This window comes from Numida meleagris, chromosome 1 (genome assembly GCF_002078875.1).
Source record: "Numida meleagris isolate 19003 breed g44 Domestic line chromosome 1, NumMel1.0, whole genome shotgun sequence".
In the NCBI taxonomy this organism is placed as follows: domain Eukaryota; kingdom Metazoa; phylum Chordata; class Aves; order Galliformes; family Numididae; genus Numida; species Numida meleagris.
Genome location: NC_034409.1, coordinates 25,950,239 through 25,976,383, shown reverse-complemented (window position 1 = coordinate 25,976,383; position 26,145 = coordinate 25,950,239). Strand labels below are relative to the sequence as shown.

Genomic DNA, 26,145 nt, shown 5'->3' with positions numbered 1-26,145 from the left:
CTCTGAATTTCTGTGCTTGTCACTGGTGATTATTAATGTGACACTGTATTTATCTAGGAGTACAGATTTGCGACTGTGTTTCTCTGATATCAGAGCTTTCTTGTGAATTGTTTGAGCAGCTTATGTTTTCCTTCCTTTCAGGAAACTTAGTGCGCCGTTTTTACAGGAAGTTCAGTCTTCACCAGACACGGTCAGCACTCTGACATTTGCTCTTCTGTAAGGGCTGCATGCATGAGCAGCAGGCAGAAATGCAGATACTATGCAGCTACGTCTTGCTTCTTTCTCCTCCCATTTTGCTTTTTTCAGGATTGGTAATTGGACCTGATATATTCTGCTATGTTTTGTCTTCTTTTTTTTTTTCCCACTGAGAGTCACTTTGTTTATCAACCACTCTGTAGTAAAGACAAACTAAATATTGTTGTGGACCTCACATCCAAACCCTTTTGACACAGGATTTCCATCTTCCGTCATTCATCTGTTGCTGAATGTGGCTGATTGCTGGCCTGGGCTCCTGGAGCCTCTCTGACCTTTAGCAGAAGGGGATCTGTTGTTTCAACTCTATCTAGATCACTGTGCAAGTACGGTCTTCTTTTTATTTCATTGCTTATCAGTGAATGGCTCATCATTTAATTCTTTCCTTACGTGTAAAATGTGTAGCAAATGCTTCATCTCTAGTGGATTTTACTTATAATTTTTCTTCTTTGCTTTTCTGCCCTCACAGACCAAAGGGTTAGCTTACCATGCTTAGCTCACCATGTATTTTTCCCTTTCCTACCTTCTTCTCCTCCAGTGCTGTCTTCTTCTGGGTGCTTACTATCTGCTCCTTTTGATGTTTTTGCCTTACTATTGGCTTAATAGTGTAAAATCCCAAGCTTTTGCATGTTCCTTTTGGCTCCTGCCTATTTGCTTCTCCTATTCTATTTTCCTTGCAGCTGTGCTTTACTTCTTTCTTCCTTTGGATTTCTGGTACTTGATAGCTGATGCCAAACCTTGCATCAGTTCTAGATTGCTAGAAATAATAGTGCAGAGGGAATGAGTGCAGCAGAGAGGTCAGAAACTCAGATATCAATTTATGTATTACTATTTTTGTAATGATTTTCTGTTTTTTCCCCACTCGCTACCTTTTCACATTTCTCCATTTTTCTTGTCCTTCTGTTTTTACTCCTTTCTTGCTGCATCTTGTTAATTTTGTTGATAGCAGTACTGTGCAGTGTTTAGAATTACAGATATGATGCAAGACAAACCAATAAGAGCAGAGGGCAGACAAATCTGAGCTGGGACACTTTTTGGAGTCCTGAGAAATTTTGTTGCTTATGTGAGTGGAAGACTAGAGGTCAAGGGAACAGTGAGCGTTAAGGGAACTGATCATTTTAAGCATTTGTCTTTATGTCCTTCTGAAAAACAAGTCTGCCTAGTTTCTGTGTGTAATTGTTTGAGTTTAATTGAATACTGAAATCTCATCTTCAGAAAACCCAGAGGATCGGTGGTGAATAAGCCAAACCCTTGGGTGTTTTCTCTTTCAAAGGTGAGTGGTGAAAGGGCTTGGCTGCAAAGCCAGGGCTGCTCTTTGCCTCACCATTCCATCTTCTTTCCTACAGTACGGTGATGACTAGTTAGTCTGTGGTTGTTGGCCTTTGGAGGAAGGGAGTAGAAGATGCTGGAGCCAATAGGACCTGTTTGTGCACTGGTACAGCCTATGGCTATTAATGACATTCAGGTTATCTCTCCTGTCTGGTACATCCTGTTGTGCCGCTTATGAAGCAATACCCAGCAAGAGATATCCTGTTGTTTGTAGCTTCTCTTTGAAGTTTGTTTGATTTGGGAACAAGTAACACAATGGTGAGAGGCATCAAAACTCTTCCAAATATTTGATTTAATGTGTTAGTTTCATGGGACTCCAGAGTGCCTTTTTGCATTGGTATAACCATATGTTGTAATGTGTGCTAATTGCGTGAGTGCTGTAATTGTCATGCCAACAGCTTGGATTACTTTTTTGCGTCTAGTGGTTAATTAACCTTCCTTTCAAAATTAGAGCTCCAGAAGCAAACAGTGCTGTTCCTCAGTGAGATGGGATTGTGTAGGTTTTGCACCCCTTTGTATCCTTTATAGCTTTGGGGACTGTCTTCACATTTATGAAATTACCAATTATTTATGGTCAGGGAATAAATCACATTTGCCACTTCAGAAATTAACAAAAAGCCTAATTCTCTGATTCTTATTTTGTGTACCATTTTGTTTTCATATCCAGATTCTATAAGTCATTGTTCCTTAAAAAGCATGATTTAACAAGAACAACAAAAAAGTAAAGCAAATCATTATGCCTCTTAATAAGTAAGCTATGTGGAAAACATAGGAAGAAATACCTAATCATTTTACGTAAAATCACCATCAGAAGTCATCAGTGAATACGTAAACCACCGTCAGTATGCGCACAGAATGATGGAATGGTGACTGTAAATTAATCTGGCATTGCACATGTCTGTGCCATGACTACCACTGCTGTAAGTAGTTGGAATGCTGTGAAACATAAGAGCAAATACACTGCAGTTCTTTTCCAGTTCCCTAGCAGAACATATGAGGTAGAAAATGGGTAGATAATTGTTTTAAGGGGAAAGCTTGGAGTAAAATTTCCTACTTTTGAACACAGCTTTATATAGAAATCTATTTCCCAGAAATCTGAGTGCTCATTGCCTACAATGGCCTGTTTTGTGTTTGGGTTCTTGTGGATTTTTTATGGCAAGCTACAGCTGTTTGTTCTCATGAAGTGAAAACTGTATTCTGCAGAAGAAACTGCGTCCCACTTTAAGTAGATGTAGATTAACAACACGGCATTATGTGAATAGTTTTTATTTCTGTGTTGTGTTCTGTAAAGAAATTTTTTACCATCTGCAAAGTTTATCATAGATGCCAATATTTTCAGTCTCACAAAAAAACACTGCTAGTGATGGCAAGATTTGTGTATGATAGAGAAGCAGAATTTGCTGATAACCTACTAGTAATTAGAAGACAAAAGGATGTTTGGAGTTTTGAGATAACTGTTAGAAGACAAGTAATTAAAAAATGTGAAGGCTTTACTCAATCCAGCAATGACGAAAAAATTGATGTTGCTGTCATTAAAAAAATCAGCAGGCATTTCTTCATTTTGAAAAAACACTTCATGGAGGAGGATTTGTAAATACAGAAATTCACTCCATGTGTTCAGTTGCCTATCAACTTTGTAAACCTCTGGCTCCCAGCCCTTTTCTACTTCCCTGTGGTAACTGCTTCTTTTTGGGTATGTCAAAGACTTCTTTAAACAATTTCTGCAACTCTTCAAACAATGTGCGAGGTCTCACGGTGCTTCTAGAGGAAGGCACTGCAGGTGCTTTTGCACAGATTGAAGAGTACTTCTGGCACCTTCTTGTGCATGTGTCACCACCTCAACCCATAAACACACATGCACACGTGAGTATTTGCCATCCTCCTTGGCCCTTCTCAGATTGAAAGCTGACAGGATAAGATGCCTTTTCCCTTTGTCCCCCTCCAGCCCCATTTCTGTTTTACCTGGCGCTCCCTGGATGTTCTCAGGCAAATTTTAACTAAGTGTTCTCAGTGTGGGTCTTGCAAAACTCATACCAGCAATTTTACTACAATATTTTCATTACAAAGGGCATCCTGTTTCATAATAATGTATTGTATTCATTTTGAAGATGTCCTCGTGTCTTACAAGAAACAGTTCTAAAACAGTGGTTGATGCCTTTAGTTGGAACTTTGTTTTCCTTGTAAAGTCAGCATGGTATAAAAAATTCAGTGTGAAAAATTGATTTTAAAAGATAGATTGTACCTTGATGGTACCTTGTTATTTAGTTAATGTATGCTTTCTATGATATGGAAGCTGCAGTATATGCCATTTATGTCCTAGAAAATATTCAAAAATAATTGCTGACAAAAGCCACTTCACAGGTTGACTCAGAGGCACATCTTATAATCTGAATGTTAATATTCTGGGTGGCTAGGCAGAGGAAACTATTGATGTAGTTTGAAGATCCACACAGAGGCTAGTCAGGAATTTAGTTAAAATGTGGGGAGGGAGAGAGACTGAGATATTTGAGTTCTCTAGTTTCACTGAAATTTTATGCTTATTGAGCATATAAATGCATACGTACAATTTGTAATATTTTTGTAAAGGTGAGATTTTTTCTAGTCAGTTTGAAATGTTGCCTTTTATATTTCAGGAATTTATGTCTTTTCCAGAAGCAATGTGGAATTACCTTAATTTTACTCTAGAATACAGGCTGCTCCTGGTTTTACTGTACAATCCATGACTATCTGTCATGTGCTTTATTTTTCCCCTCGAGCTTTGGTTTGTGTTATGAAGAAGTACTGATAAGGAACAGAGGCCTGATTCTTACCTTCCTCGCATGTGGTCTCTTCAGTGTGATCCATGCGGAGCGGGCAGAAGCAGCTACCACTGAGATCAAACAATTTCCCAAGCTCAAATTAGCATGTAGATCTTGGCTTTCAGCATTAACAGACCAAAGCAGGACCTCTCTGTTTCCTAAAAAGAGTTCATCTGCTTATTGTCACTGCATCTTTTTTGGGGAGGCAGAGAAATGGGAAGGTCATTCTGAACTGAAATTCTATTTTGTATTTTCCCAATATTTGAAAATGCCAAAGGTTGTATTTTTTTTCACCCCGCAGTTGTACGTTTTTGTTCCTCCCTAGTCCACCTGGAAAAATATTGCCTTTCTGGCCTGATCTGGTGTCGTGAACTAATCTGTCATAAGCGAAGAAAATAAGCACGCTTACCTCTTTCTCTGGGTGTGTGGTCAGATGGCTGGGCTGTAACTGGAAAGTACTTTTTTCCATCGGTGGCGTTGGCCAGCCTATCAAACTCCACGGGCATCTGTATCAGCTGCCTTGGAATTGCTTTTGATGTGATTAGGCTACTAATTAGCTGTCTCAATTTTTCTCTCCCTCCTGATGCTTTCTTTTGATTCTCTTTGACTCTGAGGAGCCTGTATTCTGTGCATGTTTGGTTTTTTTGTTTCATCTAAAATCCCTAATGATAGCTTAAACTGTCCTCTTTTTGATGAGCATTTCCCTGTGTTTACATACATTTTTCTGTTAAATGCATACGTCAGGATTTTTCTCATAATAGTAGCTGTTATTTTGTCGAGGTATAAACAGTGTACTGTCAGTGGGCATATATCCTTTTTAGGATTTTACAATTGGAATGTGCATATTTACTTCATCCAAAACCATCTGCAATGTTTAGTACTTCAATATTCACCAGATAGTAACCACACAATTAAATAACAGCAGAAGTTACTGTGTTAAGGCCCAGTTTGCAATGACAAGGAAGCAGTGAAACACGCTAATAGATTATATGCTATAGCAATATATTGCCTTTTTATTGCTTTTCCACAGGCAGCAGATTCATGTATAGTTATTACTAGCTACATTATCTGCTAGTTTTCTATCAAAAAAGATTCAGTCTATTGAATCATTAATCCAATATTTATCATTCTTATTGAAAATCCGCTAGTGTTAGTACTGTATAAAATACTGATTTAAATGTACTGGTTTTGCTAAAGATTAAAAACATATTAACCTAAAAAGCACAGTATTTTTTAGTACATTTGAAACTATTCATTGTGGATGCTTAAACTGACAGTATTTCTATGTTGTGTAAGGAATTAAAAAAAATCTTCAACATATACCAAGTGACCAGTGCCATCCCAATTTGAAGATGCTGAATGTTCATCCAACTCATATTTGAAATTTTGATGTGTATTGCTGTTACTGAATATCAAGAATAAAAATTTTGCTCATACATAGAGTGTAAAATGGGATCTTTTGTAGCAGCACACGGCCTGTTTAGAATGATATAACAGGCGCTGAATGTTCACATATCAAACAAAATGCCATCTTTCTGTAGAAAAGAGGTGTCAAAAAGTTTCTTTGTACCTTTAACGCATGTGATTATGTAGTACAAAATGCAGAGTTTGTAAAATTTCTTGAATATACAGGCAAAAAATGAATAATTCAAAACAACTCATAAGTTCTACATTCTATTGTATCTTTTATAACGCAGGCAGAAGATAGCATTGTGTTCCCAGTAGAGCTGAATTTGCACAAGTTACACCTCTGAAAATGCCAGATGGTCTATGGTCTACTTTTGAGAGCTGTCACATATGTAAAGATTTGAAAAAAGAAAGACAGCTGAATGAGAGCAGTGGATCATTAAAGAGAGAGTGAGAGTCCCTGGGTATCACTGTGTTTTAAGAAGCATTGTGTCGTTCCCCATATTACACTTCTTTTTTTTTTAAGATAGACGCAACCTTTAAAAAATAAGGTAAAAATATTTCTGTTTTAAACTGAGTGGTTGTGGCTTAATCTTGGAACTGTCAATTGCTTTTGTTCTTTATGCTAGAATGCAGTCATATGGTTCCTAATTGCTTTCAAGTGTGTTTTAATGGCAAGATTCAAGTCTCCCTAATGCAAAATTATCAATAAAGTTAAAATAAATTTAAATTAAGATAACTAATTCATTTGGGATTTTGTTCCATTCTGATTTGACCTGAGTATCACATGTGAATACTGTGAAGTCAGTCAGCTAAAAAGTTGTATGTTAATGAAAAAAGACTGAATTAGGGGTACTTTGGGTACAAAAAAATAAAAAATAGAAAAAGCACAACCCCCCACTCCTACAAAAAAAAAAAAAAAAACAGAAAAAAACCCCAAACAATCTGCCCACCTTAGTAAAAACATTAATGAAATCAAAGCCAGCTAACTTCTTAGATTCCCATTCACCCACAATTTGATAGAAAATCTCATAATTTCGAAGATTGCATTTTGGATAATTTCTTAAGTTTTTGCATTGTAATGGAGTACCAGAAATATACAAACAGTTGCTAACTGCAACCACCAGTTTAGCTGGCTTTGAAAAGGTCACAGCTGTCAGTTTTAGAAACTTGCATGTCCAGGCATACAGAATTTTTAGTATTTTCTGTTGCTTATATGTACTGAGGAAGGATAACCCCTCTTTAGTACTTCTAGGCTATCAGTAGCACTCCACAGCTGGGAATCATAGCAAGTGCAGTATGAGGAAAGTGTCTTTGGATGGAATATGAAAAACACTTTTCCTTAGTAGCGTTTACATTTGAATGGGATAGTGAGAATAACACTATGAAGAGTTATATGCGTGAACGCTAAACTTTAGAGAGAATTAATTTTGATTCCTGATGCTGCTATTGATTTCATTATTGACTGAAGTTAGGTCTACATTAAGATTTTTTTAATGGAAGGAATACCTTTTGAAATTTTTCTTGCTCATACATGGAAAATCCTACATAGAGGATTCCTTGTACTATACTTACCATGAATCTACTCCTGTTTTAGACTTGTTTCGGAGCTCTTACGATAGTCTGAAAATGTTAACAGAATATGTGCGTAGAGTTAAAAAGTCCCTGGAGGTGTTCAAGAAATGTGTGGATGTAGTGCTGAGGGACTCAGTTAGTGGGCATGGTGGTGATGGGTTGGTGGTTGGACTAGATGGTCTTAGAGGTATTTTCCAGCTGCAGTGATTCTATGATTCTGTGCAATAATGTGAAGATATTTTCAATGAAAGGAACAGCCGCTTCAGTATTGCCACTGAAAACATTTTGGGGCAAGCTAGTTCAAGTGCTCCTTCATAGCTTTGTGCTCTCGCTCTGGAGCAGTTACTGCTGGTAATGAAAGGGAGTCATCTTTGTCCCTGCTACATCTTTGGGGAGATTAATAACATGCATTTCTACCCCAGCTCTTCCTTTCTTTCCTGTAGCAGAAAATTTTTCTCTTCTGTAAAGTAAGTTTACTGTTAGGGTTGCTTTGACCTAGTCTGATGTTGGCAGTCTAGAGTGTCTTCTTAAAATCCTACGTGTTGTAGCTAAAAATATGCAATAAAAACATCCAATGGAAAGTAAAAAATCAACCAGTTCCTTTTTTTTCTTCAATATTTAAACTACTCTAAAAATATCTCTGTTTGCCTATGAATGTGACACAGACTTAGATTAAGACTTATCTAAAGTTTTATCTGGCAAGTTGGTAATCACTCAAGGAAGCAATCTGACAGTGGTATCGATGTCCTTGATAAAAGGGAAGTGTTGAGACTTTATTAGGCCAGTTCAGAACTGGGAGTTCTTTTAGAGACTTTGCTGGTGTGTACGTCCTGGTAATATTTGTCCAAAAGTTGAGCCACATCTACCTGATCAGTGAAGCTGTTTCTTTTAAAGGAAGTTCACTATCATTATCTACACATATTTTCATCTTATACGTAGTGTAATATACAAACAAAGCTATACTGTGAAATCATCAGAAAATCGATGTGAATCATTTGAAAAGAGAATGAACTGCAGTTCTGAACACTCTTTTCCTTTACTACTGGTTCAGTCTAATCTTGCTGCATTCAGTAGAACATGGGCATTTTCCTTAACATAAAATCTGAAAACAGTCGAAGATAGGCCTGCTTGAAAACCTCTTTATGTCCAAGCATGATAAAGTAGTATTTTGATTAGGAGAGGTGATTGGGCTGATGCTTTTTGATTATGAAATCTTGTTGTGTTACTATCTGTATAGTTTAATTAGTTTCAGAAGCAAGTTAGCTTTTTTCAATAAAAATCCTTAATTGGAAGCTAGTGTTTTTATTACAAAGACTCACATTAAAAACTTATCTTTTCTTTAGATATGTAGTCTTTAAATACATGAAGTATTTCCCATGTTATTAAAAATAGACTCCTTTGTGATACTGTAGCTTAACAAGGAAAGGAATGATCAAGTTTCATGACCTCTCATTAGAATGATTTTATAACACATATTCTTGGAGTCTTAACCAGGACATTGCAGATTCCTGCCTTTACAGATTTTGTATTTTTTTGTCTGACCATTTCATTTTGCTGTCATTAAAACACTTAACATGTCCATTACAGCCATTTCTAACTTCGTGATTGCGAAATGCAGTGGGGGGACTCTAGCCTGCCATGGCTTTGTGCTGTGTTCTCCCCACCTCCTGTGGATATTGACCATTTTTGTTCTTTCCAGCAATCCATGAGCTTAGTTTCTAACTGGTATTAACTACTTGAATACTCTTATTCATATCTCATATACCGATCTCTGGTGGCTGTCTTTTGGGGTGGCCCTCCCTTGTCACCCTGGTTATTCTCTAGAGACTGGCAGGTTGCCCAGCCTGGAGTCTTCTCTTCCATACATTTTTTTTGTTTTCGTTTCTGTTTCCCAAATTCTTCATCAGGCTCCCTTTAACTCAAGATTACCTCAGTTTTAATTCTTTTTTGTCCTGTTCCGGGCTTTTTCCTTCTTCTCATTCCTTGCCTTGTTTTCTGTGCCCAATTCGCAGAGGACCACGAACGAGTGCAGTGCTGAACAGGGATTCTAGGCCTCATCTAGACATGAGTGAGGCACTTCATAAATGTTTAATTGTAATTATTTTTAATCTTTCTTGTTTTGTCTGGGGCTGTTAATTTTTCCCCAGTCTAGCCTAAAGTATTCGGTGTTCAATTTACAGTTTTAATTAACACTTTCTTTCATTTTAAGCACAACCTCAACGTTTGCCTCAGCCAAATACTTCAGCACTGGAAAGGGGTGAGGAAGAAAGCGGCAAAGTGCAAAATGGCCACGCAGGCCTGAGTAATGGAAGTGGAATGCACAACGGGGTCAAGCATGCGTCTGCAGACAACAGAAAACTTTCATCTCCTGTTTCAGAAAAAATGCACAGGAAAATACAGTCCACTTTGTCTGTCAACAGCAATGGCAGCAAGAAGAGTAAAATAAGCTCTGCGTTTTCTCAAAAGCCTTCACCTGAAGGTAAGCAGAAATTCTTATTAAAAAAACAAACGAAATGAAGACTAGCCAAACCCTATTCTCACTAATAATTACACAATCAACTGAAAATAATTGAAGAGCATGACTCATGCTCCAGAAGCAAATAGAAATCATTATGATAAAAAGCAAGTTACTTCCCCAAAGGAAACTATTAAGTATTTGAAGGAAATTGAAGCAATGGGAGATTTGTTGCTTTCAAACATTTTGCCAGCACAGTCTGGTGATGTTTTATTCTTTGTAGTTAGTATCCTGAACTGACAGAAACTCCTGTCAACATCATCACCAGTATATCAGGAAAAAAGTTAAAGCAAAAGATAGTAAATACTTAATTGCATTAATGGCAGGCTCCATGAAAATAGAGTTTGCTTTTGAGAATGTTGTGTTAGCAAATATTCTGACTACCTGAGAGGTTTGAACACTAACTAATAAAATTTAGACCTGTGCTTTGATAACAAATGTGCCTTATGTTGTAAATAATCTGCATGAAGAAGCTTCATACTCCCTGTGCACAGCTTAAATAAGCAAAAGTAAATAATTTTGCTTTACATTTTTGCTCTGCGTGTGTTTTCACTGCTTGCAATTACTCTAATGGTCCCGGTGTTCCTGAGCCTTTCCTCAATCCATTGCCTTCCCATTAGCACTGATATACTCAGAGGGCTTTGCTCCTGCCCATTACAACAAAGGTGCAGAAGATATATACATTTTATTTGTTTGAGGGAGGCTTTCTTTCAGAGTGCAGGCAGGATGCATAGATGTGACTAGTTAAAAAAAAAAATCTGAGGGGTGAGTAAAGACACAGATTTTCAGAGAAATGGGAGACTGTACTGTTCAGTGAAATGGGGAGGATTCATAGCCTGGATGAAAGCAAAAGGGATCAGAAGGACTGTATGTACTGGCCTGAGTGAAACCCACTGATTTCAGTGGAGTGACTTCTCTTGGTTTCCACTACTTCAATCAAACCTACTGAGTGAATCTATGTAATAATATCAAGTAGAGCTTCACTTGTACTGTGCCATGGGCTGGTCCTCCTTGCTGTAGCTTGTTTTCATATATATCTTCAAGAACCTAATGTTAGTTTTCAGTTGGGTTTTCAGTCCTCTAAAATTTCCTTTCAAAATCATAATGCTGTACTTAATATATTCCCCTTGTGTCTTCCTATTTTGTGAAAACTGGTTTACCCTCCAGCCTGATATTTTTCGTATACATCGTTCCTTCATGCAATGTACAGAGTGTATGGAAATTCAAACAATTTCAAATTCAAATTTTCAAATAATCCTTACTATCACATTTAGTTTATTGACTTATGTAACAGCTAAGATAGATTATATTCAGAATAATGTATATAATGTTGTAATGTTTTAATTTGCTTTCTTGTAAGTTGGATATGTGTTCTGAGTAGCTTGACCCACATTGCAGATGTCTGTTGCTCTAAGTTTTCTGTTCATCAACACAAGTGAAACATAAGTTTTGTTGTGCGGTGATCAAGGTGTATCTAGAGTATTGTGTTATGCCAATAAGGGGGAATAATTGTTGAAAAAAATAATTTTATTTTTGAAATTTATTTTACTTTACAGTTCTGTGCAGACATGTTTTAAATTTTGTGTCTACACAGTGCACATATGCAAGCCTTCTGACAGTTTCTTCAGTTCTTCAGTAATTTACCTTGGAGGAACTACAGACTATGAGTGATATGCACAGTCAGGGACTCTGGCAGTGATGAGTTGACATTCAAAAAAGAACACAGAGAGCAGTTCATAATGTAAAGAAAAATAATTTATCCATAATGTAAAAAGAAATGTTGATGAATTTAAGAAGCGTGAACGCCTTATCAGTACTTCCGGAAATCTATACTATAATCTATCAGTACAAAAAAATAGATATAATTAGGTTATTTGTTCAAAGGAGCATAATTGCATTTAAAACAGTAATACATCCACTAGATGAGTGCATATACCTATACAGTACCAGGAGAGTTGTATGAGGATTGCAAAGACCCTCTTTCAGTATGGTCCATTAATTGAAACATGACTTCTACAGCGTATTCGCATTCTGCATCTTTTCTGGGTAGGGCTATTTTTGTGAGCAGCTCTGCTTTCTGATCCAGTGACATGGATCTGTGAAACTACTGAAAAGACTTACAGAAAGATGCAAAAATGTCAACGGTTTACGGGCGTTAGGCCCGATTCCGTGACAAAGGGGACGGGGAACCCAAGGGCCCACGTCCCGGGAAAAGGGGAAAGGGGAAAAGGGTAGGGAGATGGCCCTGAGAGCAAAGAACAGCGGCAACAATCTGAGGAGAAACAAACTAATTTACTAAATAAAATATCAGAATGCAAAACAACACACTATAATACAATATAATTTTGTTAACAGCTTGACTTTTCTTTAACGTGTGTTTACTTCACAAGCCAAGTGAAGTGTTGAAGAGCTGCTGGATTTGTGTTTACTTGAAGGTGTGTGTCCTTATGCACATATATACAGTATAGCATTATAGCCTTTTTGCGATCTCTTATGCAATCTTATGCAGAAATAAATTATGTTAATTTCTGAATAATCAGTCATCTGAAGTTAATTTAGCCACGTCAACTTTCTAATGTGTCCAGATAATTTGAGCAGAACGAAATACATGTAAACTTGTATGTTCCAATTCACTTTAATTAAAAAATGTGATTCATTACGTTTGACCTTGAAATTTATAGTTTTAATTTATATTTATTCTTCTCTTTGCTTCTCTCTTATCTACTTCGCTTCACTCTGCTCCTCTCTGCTCTGCTTCGCTTCACTTTGCTCTGCCTGTTTTTTCTTTCTTCAGAATACATTCCATGTGTATTTACTTCCATCTGCCCTGCCCAGAGGATACCTTGAGTCCTATGCACTGTTAACAATCAGGAAAATAACTGGTTTTGTTAAGTAAATAAAAGTGGCCAGAGAAAAGAAATTCAGTATGGAGTGCTACTCCCCACCACAATCTCCCTATCATAGTTAACAACTTATTAATTGTTCCATCTGCAAGTTCCACTTGTACTGCACATTGCATCCTGTGAGTTTTAGGAACTGAAGTTGTGTTGGAAATGCTTAAAAAGAGAAAGACAATTTTTGTAGCAGTAGTACGGAAGCTTTAATTCTGTCTTTTTAAATGAGGATGTAGTCTGTGGAGTCAAGTCAGCATTCCAGGATATGCTGTTTAGAAACACTTTCACATCCTGTGAGGCTTAGGAGGATGTTAAGTGTACTCACTAGCTCTGCTCTTCCTCTGCATCTATTATTAATCCATATCATCCCTGAAGAAATCTTACTGAACTCCATGACTTATAGTACCAAAAAAGAAAAAAAACCCACAACAAAGGAATTATGAAATAGAAGGAGTTTCTCTTTAAAAAAAAACAGTTTCTAAACACCTTCATTTCAAGAGATTTTTCAAAAGGACTGGATAGATTTTGCCGCATGTTAGGAATAAAAGTTTTTTTTTTTTTTAATGCAGTGAAGTATTAATAATATTTAAAATGGTTTGTGTTGGACATGTTGCAGTTCTTCCAAAGCTGTGGTCTGCAGACCATTGGCAAAGTGAATTGTCACTCTTGCAGCTATTATGTGTAGCACAGAGAAACCTTAGAAAACTGAAAAAGCAATTGAAAAGGAGTTAAAAAAAGGCAGTGTAGCTGCTGTATTTAGAAGCCTGTGTTTATCTGTAGAAAAGGGGAGAAGAAAAAGAGTACCTGCCCAAAGCAACTTAAAGAGGGAAGGAAGTCTGAAGGAGATGGCAGTGAGGCAGCTGTACAATAAATCTAGGTGTTAGGAAATGAAGAGAGGTAACTGAATACATACACATGTATCAGAATGTTGGAAGGTAAATAATAATGACATACTTGGGGTTGGAGGAGGAAAGAGAAGAAGCTGGATGGTGAGAGGGATGGAAGTAGAACTTAATGTGATAAGTGGAAAGGAGTAATAAGTAGACACTGATTATTTTGTAAAATAAAAATGAACCTTTTCTACCAGAAACTTAGGAAGCATCATGACGTGGGGTTTTTTTTTATTTTTTATTTTTTTTTTAAGAAAGCAGTTGTTGATAAAATTAAATAAGTAAATGATAGAGGGAATACTGGTTTTGAAATCGAGCTCTCTCTTGTGGTAAAGTTGCTGTGACCACACAAGTCCACAAGTTGCTACATTTGTTAGGGCAGTTACCATAACTCTAACAGCTTGTCAGAATCTGAGTTCAGGGTGACACTACTCACAGTCAGGGTTGAGGCCATACACAATTACTATGCTCATCTGGAACAGTAGCTTGTTAAGCTAGGATGAGTAGATTGTGAACCTGATTCCTTTATATACAGTAGATCTTACTTCATTTCTTCCCAGGCTGTCTAAACCAGCAAGCCAAGAGAAGGCATCTTCTTCCCAAGTTGTGCTTTTTTTTAAAGATACGTTACAGGAAGTGTGACAAAACTGGTTGCAGGAGAGAGACAGATAAAGAAAAGTCTTCTGGACTGTGTGTCCTTCGTATCCTCTGTTAGAGATACGGTGAGCAATCTCACCCAACGTGTGTTTTTTTCTTAAAATGAGATGTTGAAAATTCAACGTTTCAGAGTGCATTTGAATGCAACTGTTTTTCTTCATTTTAGTATAAAGCAACTTCATCGTCTGCTCTAGATGTTGGAAGTGATGAGCCCTATTTGACGTGTGTTGCTGACAACATTAATTTGTTAGAATATCCAATGTGATACTGATGTCTTAACTGAAAATAAGACAAGTCCAACAAATAGACTTGTAGCTGCAGTCTTAAGAACCAGTGTGTGCATTTACACAGAAAGCAGTGAGTAGTTGTCTTAGCAGGATAACAGACTTCTCTATTTGAAGAAGTGGATCTTGTTTTGGTTTGTACAACTTTATATAAACTGTCATAGTTTTCAGTCAACTTCCTTTCCTTTTGTGCATATGATTTTGAATAGTTTTTTTTTTCCTCTCAAATGCAGAAGTTTTTTTTTTTTTTTGATACTGTTCTGTCTCTGGATTGGTGTCTTGAGTAGCCTAACATTACAGAACTATCTGCTGGCCATTAAAGTTTCTCCTTCCCTCTTTTCCTTCCTCTCTTTCCCTTTTCCTTCCTCTCTTTCTTACATACTCTTTTGAAATCCATCCCACCAGCCTTTAGACAGCTACTTAATTAACATCCTTCAAATCTCTTTACTTGTGCCAAAATTTCTAATGTTATCTTTTGGAACTTGATTTAATCTAGAGCTCTGAGTACTTCACTACTTCTAACAGTATTTTTTTAGACAAGGTTGTGGTGGAACGCAGTCGTCAGTCAGTGTGCAAATAACATCGTATGGTCAAAACAATAATTTTTAAGAAGATATTTTGAAAAGTGGTGTATTTTAAGCACGGTTTATATTTTGTTTGCATAGAAATCTTGGCAGGTGATTTATGCATTGTGTTAAATGAGCAAGTGGAACACAGGGCCTGTAATGAAGAAGGGTCTTTCCACAGCATCTATTTTATAAGGTCACAGTCCAGCTGGCATCTGACTAGTCTCAGTATTTGCCATGATGAGCAATGGGAATGAAAGTTGCAGATTCAAAGGAAGCCTTAGGTATTGGAAATTTGTGTGTTTCATAGTGTGTTTACCAGCTGGATAGTTTTTCTTCTGGGGTTATGACTACATTAAGAGTTTAAAATATAGGCTTTGGTGAAAGTTTCCATTTGTGTTGCAATGTAATTTAACCACTCAGGCAATATTTTAATTTTCTTGATCAAGAGAGATCATCATTTTATATTTTAAAATGCTGAAATATCACCTGTCGTAATGTGTAACTTTCTTTTCCCACATGTAAATGAAAGTGGCTGTTATCCAGGATAGCTATGTTCCATGTGACACGTTGATTTGTTCTTTCTGAACTGCTTATTTTCACTTCACAGTTTTACTGGGTGTAGTGGATTTTCTAAAAGGGGATGGGTATCAGAAGCTGCATGTACTATGGGCACAGTGTTGCATGTACACATATACAGGCACTCAGTAAGCTGACATCCCAGTCATGACATCCTAGCACATACCTTCTACAAACCTGGGCTGGGGGTACTTCTCCATGGCTCATTCCTATTGATAGTTGAGTGCTGTGCTGCTCTGGCCAGGGCTGTTATCCCTCGCAGTGGGTTATCCCTGTGTGGGGGTTATCCCAGCCTGTGCTGGCAGCAGGAAGCCCACCACGCCTGCTGGGGCTTCTGTTCAGGGCGCTGCGGGGGCTTGGCGCGATCCCCCACTGAGGACCTCAGCCGGCACTTTGATTGTGGTTTTGCCCTTTTTTGATTCTTGCTGTGAGACAGCAGACTGCCTGGAGATTTGTTTTGAGTCGTCTGAACTCGGTGGATATAGTTAGTAAAAAGCTGACCAAGGTCACCGTTCTGTAAGTGAGCTTATTTACCATTGCAGACAGGGAAACCTTTTATCACGTGTGACCTGCCTGCTTGGAATGAAAGCTTATTGGGTCAGTTTGTGAGAGGTTAGTGTCAAACGTTACAAAAGCAGCACAGATCAGCCTGCCTGTGTGTTTCTCTGTACACGTTTTTCAGTTTAACTTCTGCTGATCTTGTACAGTTTAGATGATCTCTTAAAATCTGTTTCTTAACTGGAACTGCACCTTTTAAAAAAATGAAGATGAAAGGATAAAAAGAAAGTTGAAATAAAAAAAAAAAAGTATGTTTCAGTATTTAAAGTAAATTAGATATCAGAGCAACATGTGTACGTGAATATTTTAGAAATAAATAATGTGTGTACCTGTGCAAATGTTTGAAGACGTGCAATGACAAAAAGGAATATTGTTTTACTGTTAATATTGTTTCTTTTCCCTAACAGAACGTAACTTTATAACTGGGATGAGATATAATGTGGGGATCTCTGAGCTTTGAGTGTGAGTGGATAAACAGTTTTCACAGACTTAAGGAATCAGAGAATCATTGCATTGGTTGCATCAAGAGAAATGTGACCAGCAGGTTGAGGGAGCTGATTCTACCCCTCTACTCTGCTCATGTGAGACCCCACTTGGAGTACTGCATCTCTCTTGACACAATGAGGGGAAATGGCTTTAAACTGGGAGAGGGTAGATTTGGACTAGATATTAAAAAGAAAGTCTTTACTGTGAGGGTGGTGAGACACTGGAACAGGTTGGCCAGAGTGCCCTGGAGACATTCAAGGTCAGGCTGGATGGGGCTTAGAGCAACCTTGTCTAGTGGGAGGTGTCCCTGTCTATAGCAGGGGGGTTGGAACTAGATTATCTTGAAGGTCCCTTCCAACCCAAACCAGTCTATGATTCTGTGATCATAGGAGATCATCCAGACCCACACTCTGCTAAAACAGGTTCCCTACAGTAGGTTACACAGGAAAGTGTCCAGGTGGATTTTGAATATCTCCAGGGAAGGAAATTCCACAGCCTCTCTGGGCAGCCTGTTTCCAGTGCTCCACCACCCTCACAGAAAAAAAGGTTTCCTCACATTCACGTGGAACTTCCTGTATTCCAGTTTGTGCCTGTTGCCCCTTGTTCTGTCACTGGGCACTGCTGAAAAGAGCCTGGCTCCATCCACTTGACTCCCACCCTTCAAATATTTATAAATATTAATCAGATCTCCCCTCAGTCTTTTCTTTTGGAGGATGAACAGCCCCAGGTCTCTCAGCCTTTCCTCTCATAAGAAAGTGCTCCAGACCCCTCATCATCTTTGTGGCCCTCCACTGGACTTCCTGTAGAAGTTCCCTGTCTTTTTTGAACTGGTGAGCCCAGACCTGAGCACAGTGCTCCCGATGTGGCCTCACCAGGGCAGAGTAGAGGGGGAGGATCACCTCCCTTGACTTGCTGGCCACGTTCTTTTTAATGCACCCCAAGGTACCATTGGTCTTCTTGGCCACGAGGGCACACTACTGGCTCAAGGTCAGATTTTAATATGCTGATCTGGATATTACCTGAGATATTCATGACCCGTTTAAAGTTATTTGTTATATTATTTGTACATTATTTGTAACATACACTCTCTTTTGTTCCACCAAAAAAGTAGCTGGAGTTGCATCTGTGATCTAAGCAACAAAAGGTTGACTGAGATTGTTGAGCTTCTGTTTGCCTTGGCATTGTTTAAAGTTCCCTAACAAATCTGTCACTTTTGGAGATGTGCCAAAGAACTAAGGAAACAGCTTTACTTACATCTGTATATAAAAATGCTGCGTGGAATGACTCTTTTAATTTGGGTCTTACTTTCATGCAAGTCAGAGTGAAAGGATAACTCTGGATGAATTTGTGTATCTGAAAGCGGATCTGCTTTTTTCCCTTAACTGTGGATTGATCTAGTGAGAGATACTCTCTCTGCTGACAGACCAACCCTAACATAATTTATGCCATTCAGCAGAGCCTTTGGAGCTTGAGTGTTAGTCAACAAATGTGATACAGAGTTTTGATGGAATCATAAATGTATTTGATAAAAGTGCAAGGGCAGACATTTCCTTTTTCTTCTTTTAGTGTGCAAAATGTACCTCTGTGCAGTGTTTAACACACCACATCCATATTTTTCTATAGCATTCATCTGTAGTGAAGTACTTCAGTGTTAATTAGAGAAAAGTGTGATAGAAGAATTGAAAAGCAATGGAAATTTGAGATTGTTACAGTTTAGTTTGGAAGTCATGAGGAAAGTCTTATCTTCATTAATGGATTGATATAACGAGAGACTAAGTTCTCTCTCTTTGAAAGTATTTATATGAAAACTTAAATTTCAAGAAACTTGGAAGTTAGCTGTTTAGCAACTGTGCTGTATCATCAACAGCAAGGCAAATGGAATCTGGTCCTTGGTAAAAGGGCACCCCTGATTCTTAGTTGCATGACTATATCTAATGGAAAAAGAAGAATGAAAAAAAACTCTGGTTGTAAGAATAAAAAAATAAAAAAGCCTCCCTTTCAAGTAACGTAGGTATTGCATCATGACTGATATTACTGTATCATTTGCTGAGTAGAAAAGGCTAAAATATGTTCAGAGTTTCTGGAAAATGTGTTACCAGGCCTTAAGAACATCACATTTACTTTTCTACATTTTATTTCCCAACTATATAAATGAAGTTTAATTCCAGTTGGAATGAAGTGTTCCACTTCTCACTCATCTGCAAAAACTGTTAGGATTTTCATGTAGTAGGGTCAAAGAATGGAAGTTAAGTACAGTCTTAACATGTTAAAGTAGTTGGTCGTGGAACCAGGGAAGAATTACCAGGGTGTGCAAGTACTGAAGTATAGTTTAGACGTTTCCGGGCTGGTACTGATAAACCTGTGATTATCTCTTTAGGAGTGAGTATTATATAGTGTCTTCGCAATGGCCATGTCTCTTTGGCCATGGCACCCCATTCCAGCGACCAAAGAAAACATTTAAACCATATTAATTTTTCTTAGGAGCTGACAGTTTGGAGTATGAATAGGGGTACTAGGGAATAATGTATGAGTTTTGTGTAGTATTTATGTTATGAAACCTTAAGGTCTCATATCACTGCTGTTACAAAAACCACTGTGATATCTTTTCATCTTATTATTAATTATATCAGTAGATGAGAAGCTAAGAAGTAGGTTTTATACGTGGAAGATTTTTTTCCAGGCATCTATCCAGAAAAAAAAAAGGTATTGAAAAGGTATTGTAGATGTATAGAGTTAGGATTCCGAATTCAACTGGTTAGTTAGGTGAGGTAAGAGCATGCTTTGACACATGCTTAATAATTGATACTTGGTTAGCTATTGAAAGCCAGTAGCATGAAGAATATAAAAGCATGATTATTTCAATTTTGTCTTTGAAATGTGGATCCAGGTTTATTTTCATTGTACAAATGAAGACTGAGGAGATCAACAAAAGGTACCTTAAATTCATGTTAATAAATGCTTGTGCACTTTAAGTAAAATTATTAGGTAAAGATGAATTTTACAGTCCTGGCACAAGGAAATCCAAATAGTAGGAAAATACTCTTGCAGTGTTTCAGTCAGTAAAGAAGAGATGGAAAGAAAGACCCTTATGATTGCATCATAGCGCTAAAGACAAAAAACTGTTATTTCTGTCTGCTGTTATCTTGGAACTATCGTCATTTAAATCAGCATGGCCTCTCCCTGTCAGTATTGACTTAGTGTGAAGGTTTTTTATATTTCAGGGAAAAGATATTTTGGGTCCAGGATGTACTTCTGTTTTAACTTATGAATTGTGTCTCTTGTCAAGTAATAAATAAGTGTGTTAGAATTTATGTGAAAGTTTGTTTCTTACCCTGCCATTTTACGTAACTGTATATGAGGCACACCTGATGGCATGATTTGGTTGAGCATCTTATTTTCAGTACTGATACCAATAAAGTTTTATTGAGGTGTTTTATTTAAAAATATATTTGTAGTTGATAATTTGTTGTGATATTAGCTTCTTGCAGCTGTGTTTTAAAGGTGCAAAACAGTAAAAATCTCAGTTCCTCAAATACGAAGCCTTCGTAGATACAACTCTTGGCTTATTTTTCTCCTTTGCGTTAAAAGAAAATCTGAAAGGAGATTGTTCCTGAACAAATTTAACACCATCTCCATGACAACCGGCTAATTAATTGCTATTGGTATGGCTTTGGTCCTCTTCACTGAACTGATACTCCCCAGCTTTATTTCACGTAACTTCAGGGTTTTCTATGAAGGTCATTTATTTAGTGACAGCATATACTTAGAAAAAGCAGCCTTTCAGTACAGGCAACAACTTTCTTTAAAAATAGCTCAGTGTTACCTGTGCTTTCTTCCCAGTTTTACTTCCTGCACAGTAACATGAATTTTATGACAGCGTTCTTTCTTCTTGCTTTTTCTTTCTTTTGATTGTTTGTATTCATTATGTATATTGTGACTGTGACAAGATTGCAGTACAGGCATTCCCCCAGTTGGATACTACTGTAGCAATGAGGAGAAATTCATCTGCAGTGTGGGCTGAGAGCTAAGGTAGTTAATTTCATTCTTGGGAAGGATTTTCCAAATGGTGTTGAACTGCGAGCTGCATTTCTGTGAGTATTTGTGTTTGCTAGTGTAAACTCAGCTGTACACTGTCTATGTTTTGGAGTCTTGATATTACTATTGGAACCAATTGCAAGCTTTCCATTACAATAACAGCCTCTAACCCGTGAATGTTATGAAGGTTCTGTACTTGGTCAGAGCAAATATCTGTATGTTTCAATATCCAGTCTTTGCTAATGGTTTCTTATAGCAGATACTTGTGATGAACTTTATGGACAGGAAAGGACGAGATGATGAAGGATGTTTTCCGCAGAACACCTTCTCAGTATTCAGTTGTTTGTGACTAAAGGAGCTAAGTGCTTGGAAGCTGTAAAATGAAGAATGAAAGTTCAGTCTAGAAAAGAACAATATTCTTCAACCTGAATATTTTGTATATTTTTAAGTTTTTGTATTCTATATGGACTGGCTGCTCACTGCCTCTTAGAGTCTTCATAAATATTACATGTTTACTGTGGGAGGGCATGTTATGCTTACTGTTGGATGGATGGTCTTACTTGAAGCGTTGTGGCCAACAGCTCGATGTTCGGGTGGACAACGGTGATGAGTGGTGTGCCTCAGAGAACAGTATTGGGGCCAGCATTGTTTGACATCTTTGTTGGTGACTTGGACAGTGGGATTGAGTGTGCCCTCAGCAAGTTTGTGGATAACACTGAGCTGTATGGTGCTGTCAGCACACTGGAGGGAAGGGATACCATCCGTGGGGACTATGACAGTCTCAAGAGGTGGGCCCATGTGAACAACATGCCATTCAACAAGGCCAAGTACAAGGTTCTGCAGCCGGGTTTGTGTTTGTCGTGTCTAATCGATATGTAAATTGTTTGAAGCTATTCTGTAAATTTGTTCATTGGGTGTCAGATTTTTTGCTGACAATTTGTGGAATACTTCTGCAGTTACCTCAAGTAATTTATTAATACTTGTGAGAGATGCATTTTGACATTCAGGTATTGTTATGAACTCTTTTGAAACGAAGTAAAATGTTAAAAGGATTGACGAGAGATTTGTGTAGGAAAAGGAAACTTACACCAAAACTGATAGTGAATTGGAGATGTTAGACTGCTTAAGTGACCTTGAAGATGGGGAACTTGTTCTTTATGATATTAGATTATGTCTGCTCTGAATCATTTTCTTTTTACTACTTATCTGACATTGTGATATACGTGCATTTAAAATGATGTGTTAATGTTTTTTTGTTTTTCCTTTTCTCTTTTTAATATGTGATGTTCTGCTGAACTGATACACGTGAAGATTGCTGTGTTCACTGTATCCTGGCTTGCTTGTTCTGTGAATTTCTCACCCTCTGTAACATTGTTCTGGGACAAGCATCCTGTGGCATCTGCACATCGGAGGCCTGCTGCTGTTGCTGTGGGGACGAGATGGGGGATGACTGTAACTGCCCGTGTGATATGGACTGTGGCATAATGGACGCATGTTGTGAATCTTCAGATTGTTTGGAGATCTGCATGGAATGCTGTGGGATCTGCTTCCCATCCTGAAATACCTATCTTTTCCTAGTTTTTTCCTCTTAAAAACTGGAGAGCTTTTCTTTAAATACATTTGAAGAAAGACAAGGTAAGATTTTCACAGAACCAACTGGTATTGCACTGTTCATTCCCTATATATAAATATTTTTTTTTAAGCAATCCTCAAGTCTGTATTCTAACACAAATTATATAGTTTTGTATGTGAATCTCAAGCTACATTCCAGCTTCCTTTTGGCTTTGCAAATGGAAGATTTTATTGAAACTGAACTATAGGCCTGATGCCGCAGGCCATATATGAAGGCAAAGTTGCCATTTGAATTTTGTGACAGATTTTGGTCAGAGAAGAGAGTACAGGGCAAAGCCTTAAGTACTTGTCTTTACCTGCTTTCATATTTAAACACTCAAATGGCTCCATACATAACATTCCTTTACAGGAGTTCTTAAGTTCTTTTCTCAATCTCTTCCGGGGTTGAAAACAACCTATAATTTTAAACTAAGTTAAATTCTCAGCACCAGTAATCTACTGTTGATTTTGCTTTGAATATCTCATTGGTTTGAGAGAGATTCTGTGTATTTCCAATGTTGGTAATACATGAAGATTTGGCAAACTAAAGTAAGTGTAAGTTTTGCCATCTATTAGAATACTAGGATTTTGTTTCTATCAGTCAAGACAGAATAGAGAACTTCTATTTTACTTCAGTACTAATATTACTTGAAATGCTTCCTTTTAGAAAGAGACTTTGGGAATGTATGTAGACATGAAATATATCCTTACACTAACAAACTAATAGACTAATAGATCTTTAAAATTTGGCTGTAGGAGGAAATTATCGAACGTTTACTCAAGAGTCTAAACATTAATGATCCTGTCAGTTTTTGTTGTTTTACAGATAGTATCACATAATGTAATATTTATTTCTTTACTGTGTGAGAAATATCCATAGAGGATAGCACCATTGAAATGCGATTTAAAGACTAAAGTAATACTGGATCAGTCAAGGAATTCTGTCGTCATATGCAAAAAGCAAATGTAGTATACTTGTATATGTTCTAAGTGTTACTTAAAAAGAAGCTATGTAAAAAATTGATACTTTGGAAAAGTATATCCTTTTCAAAAAAGAATAACATGATCTGAAGTGTTTGATAAGCAAACAGTTGGGATTTGGTTGGCAACTTTCTATCTGTTATACCATTAAGGTTTTCTAGTTAATATGTTTTTGTCATTGAAACTGTGAAATGAATTTGGTCCAACATATAAAGACGTTTACGACATTCCCAGATTTAGGGAATAATGGTACCCATTTTCTTTCCCATTTGCTAGTTTCTCCCCTCTACGTCTGTAACCTGTTAACTTTTCTGCACAAACCATGTGTACGTCTTGATTTCACATAGTGTAACTTTCCTATCTACACTCCAGATATCCCATTTGTAGATTATTGGATGTAGTGAACTTGTTAAAAAGTCATCAGTAGCCAATACTTTACTTCTGTTAAGTGAATTGACCATTAATGCCTCTTTCCACTGTAGTGAATTCAGTTTATGTAAATGTGACGAACTAAACATTGCAGGAATGTGAAGCTAAGTCAACAAATTGTCTAATATTAACCCAAGCTTCTCCCTGTGAACACTGACTAGTAGTGCTTACTACTGCAAGTTATCACTGAAGGTAAAATAGCCAAATCCTCAACTATAATAGGAAGCTGGGAGGTGCCTTAACGTCTGTAGTATTGTGGTATATTCTGGTGCAATGCAGTTTTACTCAGAAGGCATCTTATCTGTTTCTTGATTCATATTTTTTGGTTTTGTTTTATTTCCCCCTGTATATTGGGCCAGATTCAGATCTGTGTTGCATTAACTAAGTACGTTTCCATTAATGTCAGAATTTTCCATTGGTGTAGCTCCAGTTAGGGAGCACAAAGGTATTATGGTAATAGGCAGGCTAATAAGCAATCATATAGTTAAACTGATAAATTCCCTGAGCTCAGAATCAGGCCCATGGGGCTCAATTATGACTCCTAAAAGTCTGAACCACATTGGGAAGGGGGAAGAGGTGCATTGGTTGAGTGGCAGTGCCTGGAGGCATTTTGCCTTTGTAAGGCATAATGCCTCTGGGGAAATTGGGGGCATCACGGTGAGCACTGGGACTTGATGCACCTGGAAAAAGTGAAGACAGTGCTTCACCCATCGGAGACCTATGGTTGACACAGTGGTGATGGGGACATGTTCTCTGGGGCTAGGTAGCAACACTAGCTGTCCTTCCTTGTGTCCTCATCACAGAGGGGTGAGTTATGGCTGTTTCTTGTCTGTCTGTGCTTCTGGAGGCGGGAAAAAGGACTTCCTGTCTCCTGTCCTGCTGGGATGTCTCTGCCTGAGCAGTTCCAGCTTTGTGTTTGGAAAACTGCACATTTGCATTTGAAGCTTTCAGTGAATACTGGAAGTTAGTCAAAATTACTTTTACCACAGGTTAAGATAGTATGAAAATGTAAATGCCAATCCAGGGAGTCTTTTTTCTATGTAAAAATTCATACTGTTTACACAAGCCTTGTTTCTACTTTTATAGGAACTCAGATATTGTTTTGATTAATTGAAATTATGAGATCCTGAGAAATATATTTACTATTAAGAATTACTATTCCAGTCCTGTTAAAATACAAATTCTAAATATGAGAGCTCTGCTTATGCATACATGCATATGTGTACAAACACTCGTACACATGTGTATATGTACACACATATACAGATACATTACTTCTTTTCCCGCTTCCTTTGTGACATACTAGCTGAAAGACAAGAGCTGAAAATGCTGTGTTTGTTTACCCTTACAGTGATTAGAACTATCAAAGTATTGCAGACAATTAAAAAAATGGTGGGGTTTGTCATTTAAATGTAATCTGCTACTATTTGTCATAGAGATATTAGCACTTTTGTAAAATATATCTTTGTAGCAGAGAATATTAGTATGTAGTTTAAAGACTTACTTTCTGTATTTATGTTATTCTGTTTCGTAATTTTCACTCCATAGGCAATCTTATAAGCACCTTGTGTAATTAAAACAAGCAGAATTAGAAAGAGACAAATGTGAAAATAATAGTTTAAGTAAAATTAAAATATCAGAACTTAACTGTGTTTTATAACAGTTCTTGTGAACATGTACAGTATTTCAGTATATAGCTCTGCAAACTGGCCCATTTGAAAAAATGGTAACTTGCTTTTTGTATTTTATATTAACTGGATGTGCTATTCTCAAACACTATTTTGAAATAAAGATCTTTATTTTGAAACTTTGGGATATCTTATTCTACTGTGTTACTATTCTGAATAACAATTTTGTGTCTTATTCGTGATTTTTATGTTACAACGTCTATTGAAGGCTTTGGCCTTTGGGTGCTTTGCACAAAGAGGGTGAGCCATTGTAGGTGAGCAGTCTTACAGGTGGATCTGTAACGGCTCAGCTGCTCCTAGCATGACACTCCATCATATAGACCAGCAGTGGAACAGTTTATCATTAAGGGGCGAAATGCATGTCGTAGTGTAATTAATAAACTAAGTGGAATTTGAGTAATTAGTAAATTTGATCAAAGTGAGAATTATTTAAATACAGCTGCTGCAACAATATTTGATTTTCTAAAAACAAGCTGAGCATTTGATTGGTTCATAACAGTGCTGTAAATAGATAATGATGAAATGGCCTCTGTGGGCTACGAAACTGGAGGTTTATATGCAGTACCACTACATTAAATTAAAGAAAATTTTTAAAATCAGTTTGTTTAAAC

At 37.3% G+C, this 26,145-nt stretch overlaps 1 protein-coding gene across 7 annotated transcripts in view; it reads left to right on the top strand.

Moving 5' to 3' along the window:
* MDFIC (MyoD family inhibitor domain containing) overlaps positions 1–25,657 on the top strand; it is a 50,138-nt gene extending 24,481 nt beyond the window's left edge. For all 7 annotated transcript variants that reach the window (XM_021384891.1, XM_021384884.1, XM_021384890.1 and 4 more), the window contains 2 exons: positions 9,571–9,840; positions 22,137–25,657. In XM_021384891.1, coding sequence (XP_021240566.1) covers positions 9,571–9,840; positions 22,137–22,384 — 518 coding nt within the window. In that variant the 3' untranslated portion in view covers positions 22,385–25,657. The remainder of the gene's footprint in view (positions 1–9,570; positions 9,841–22,136) is intronic.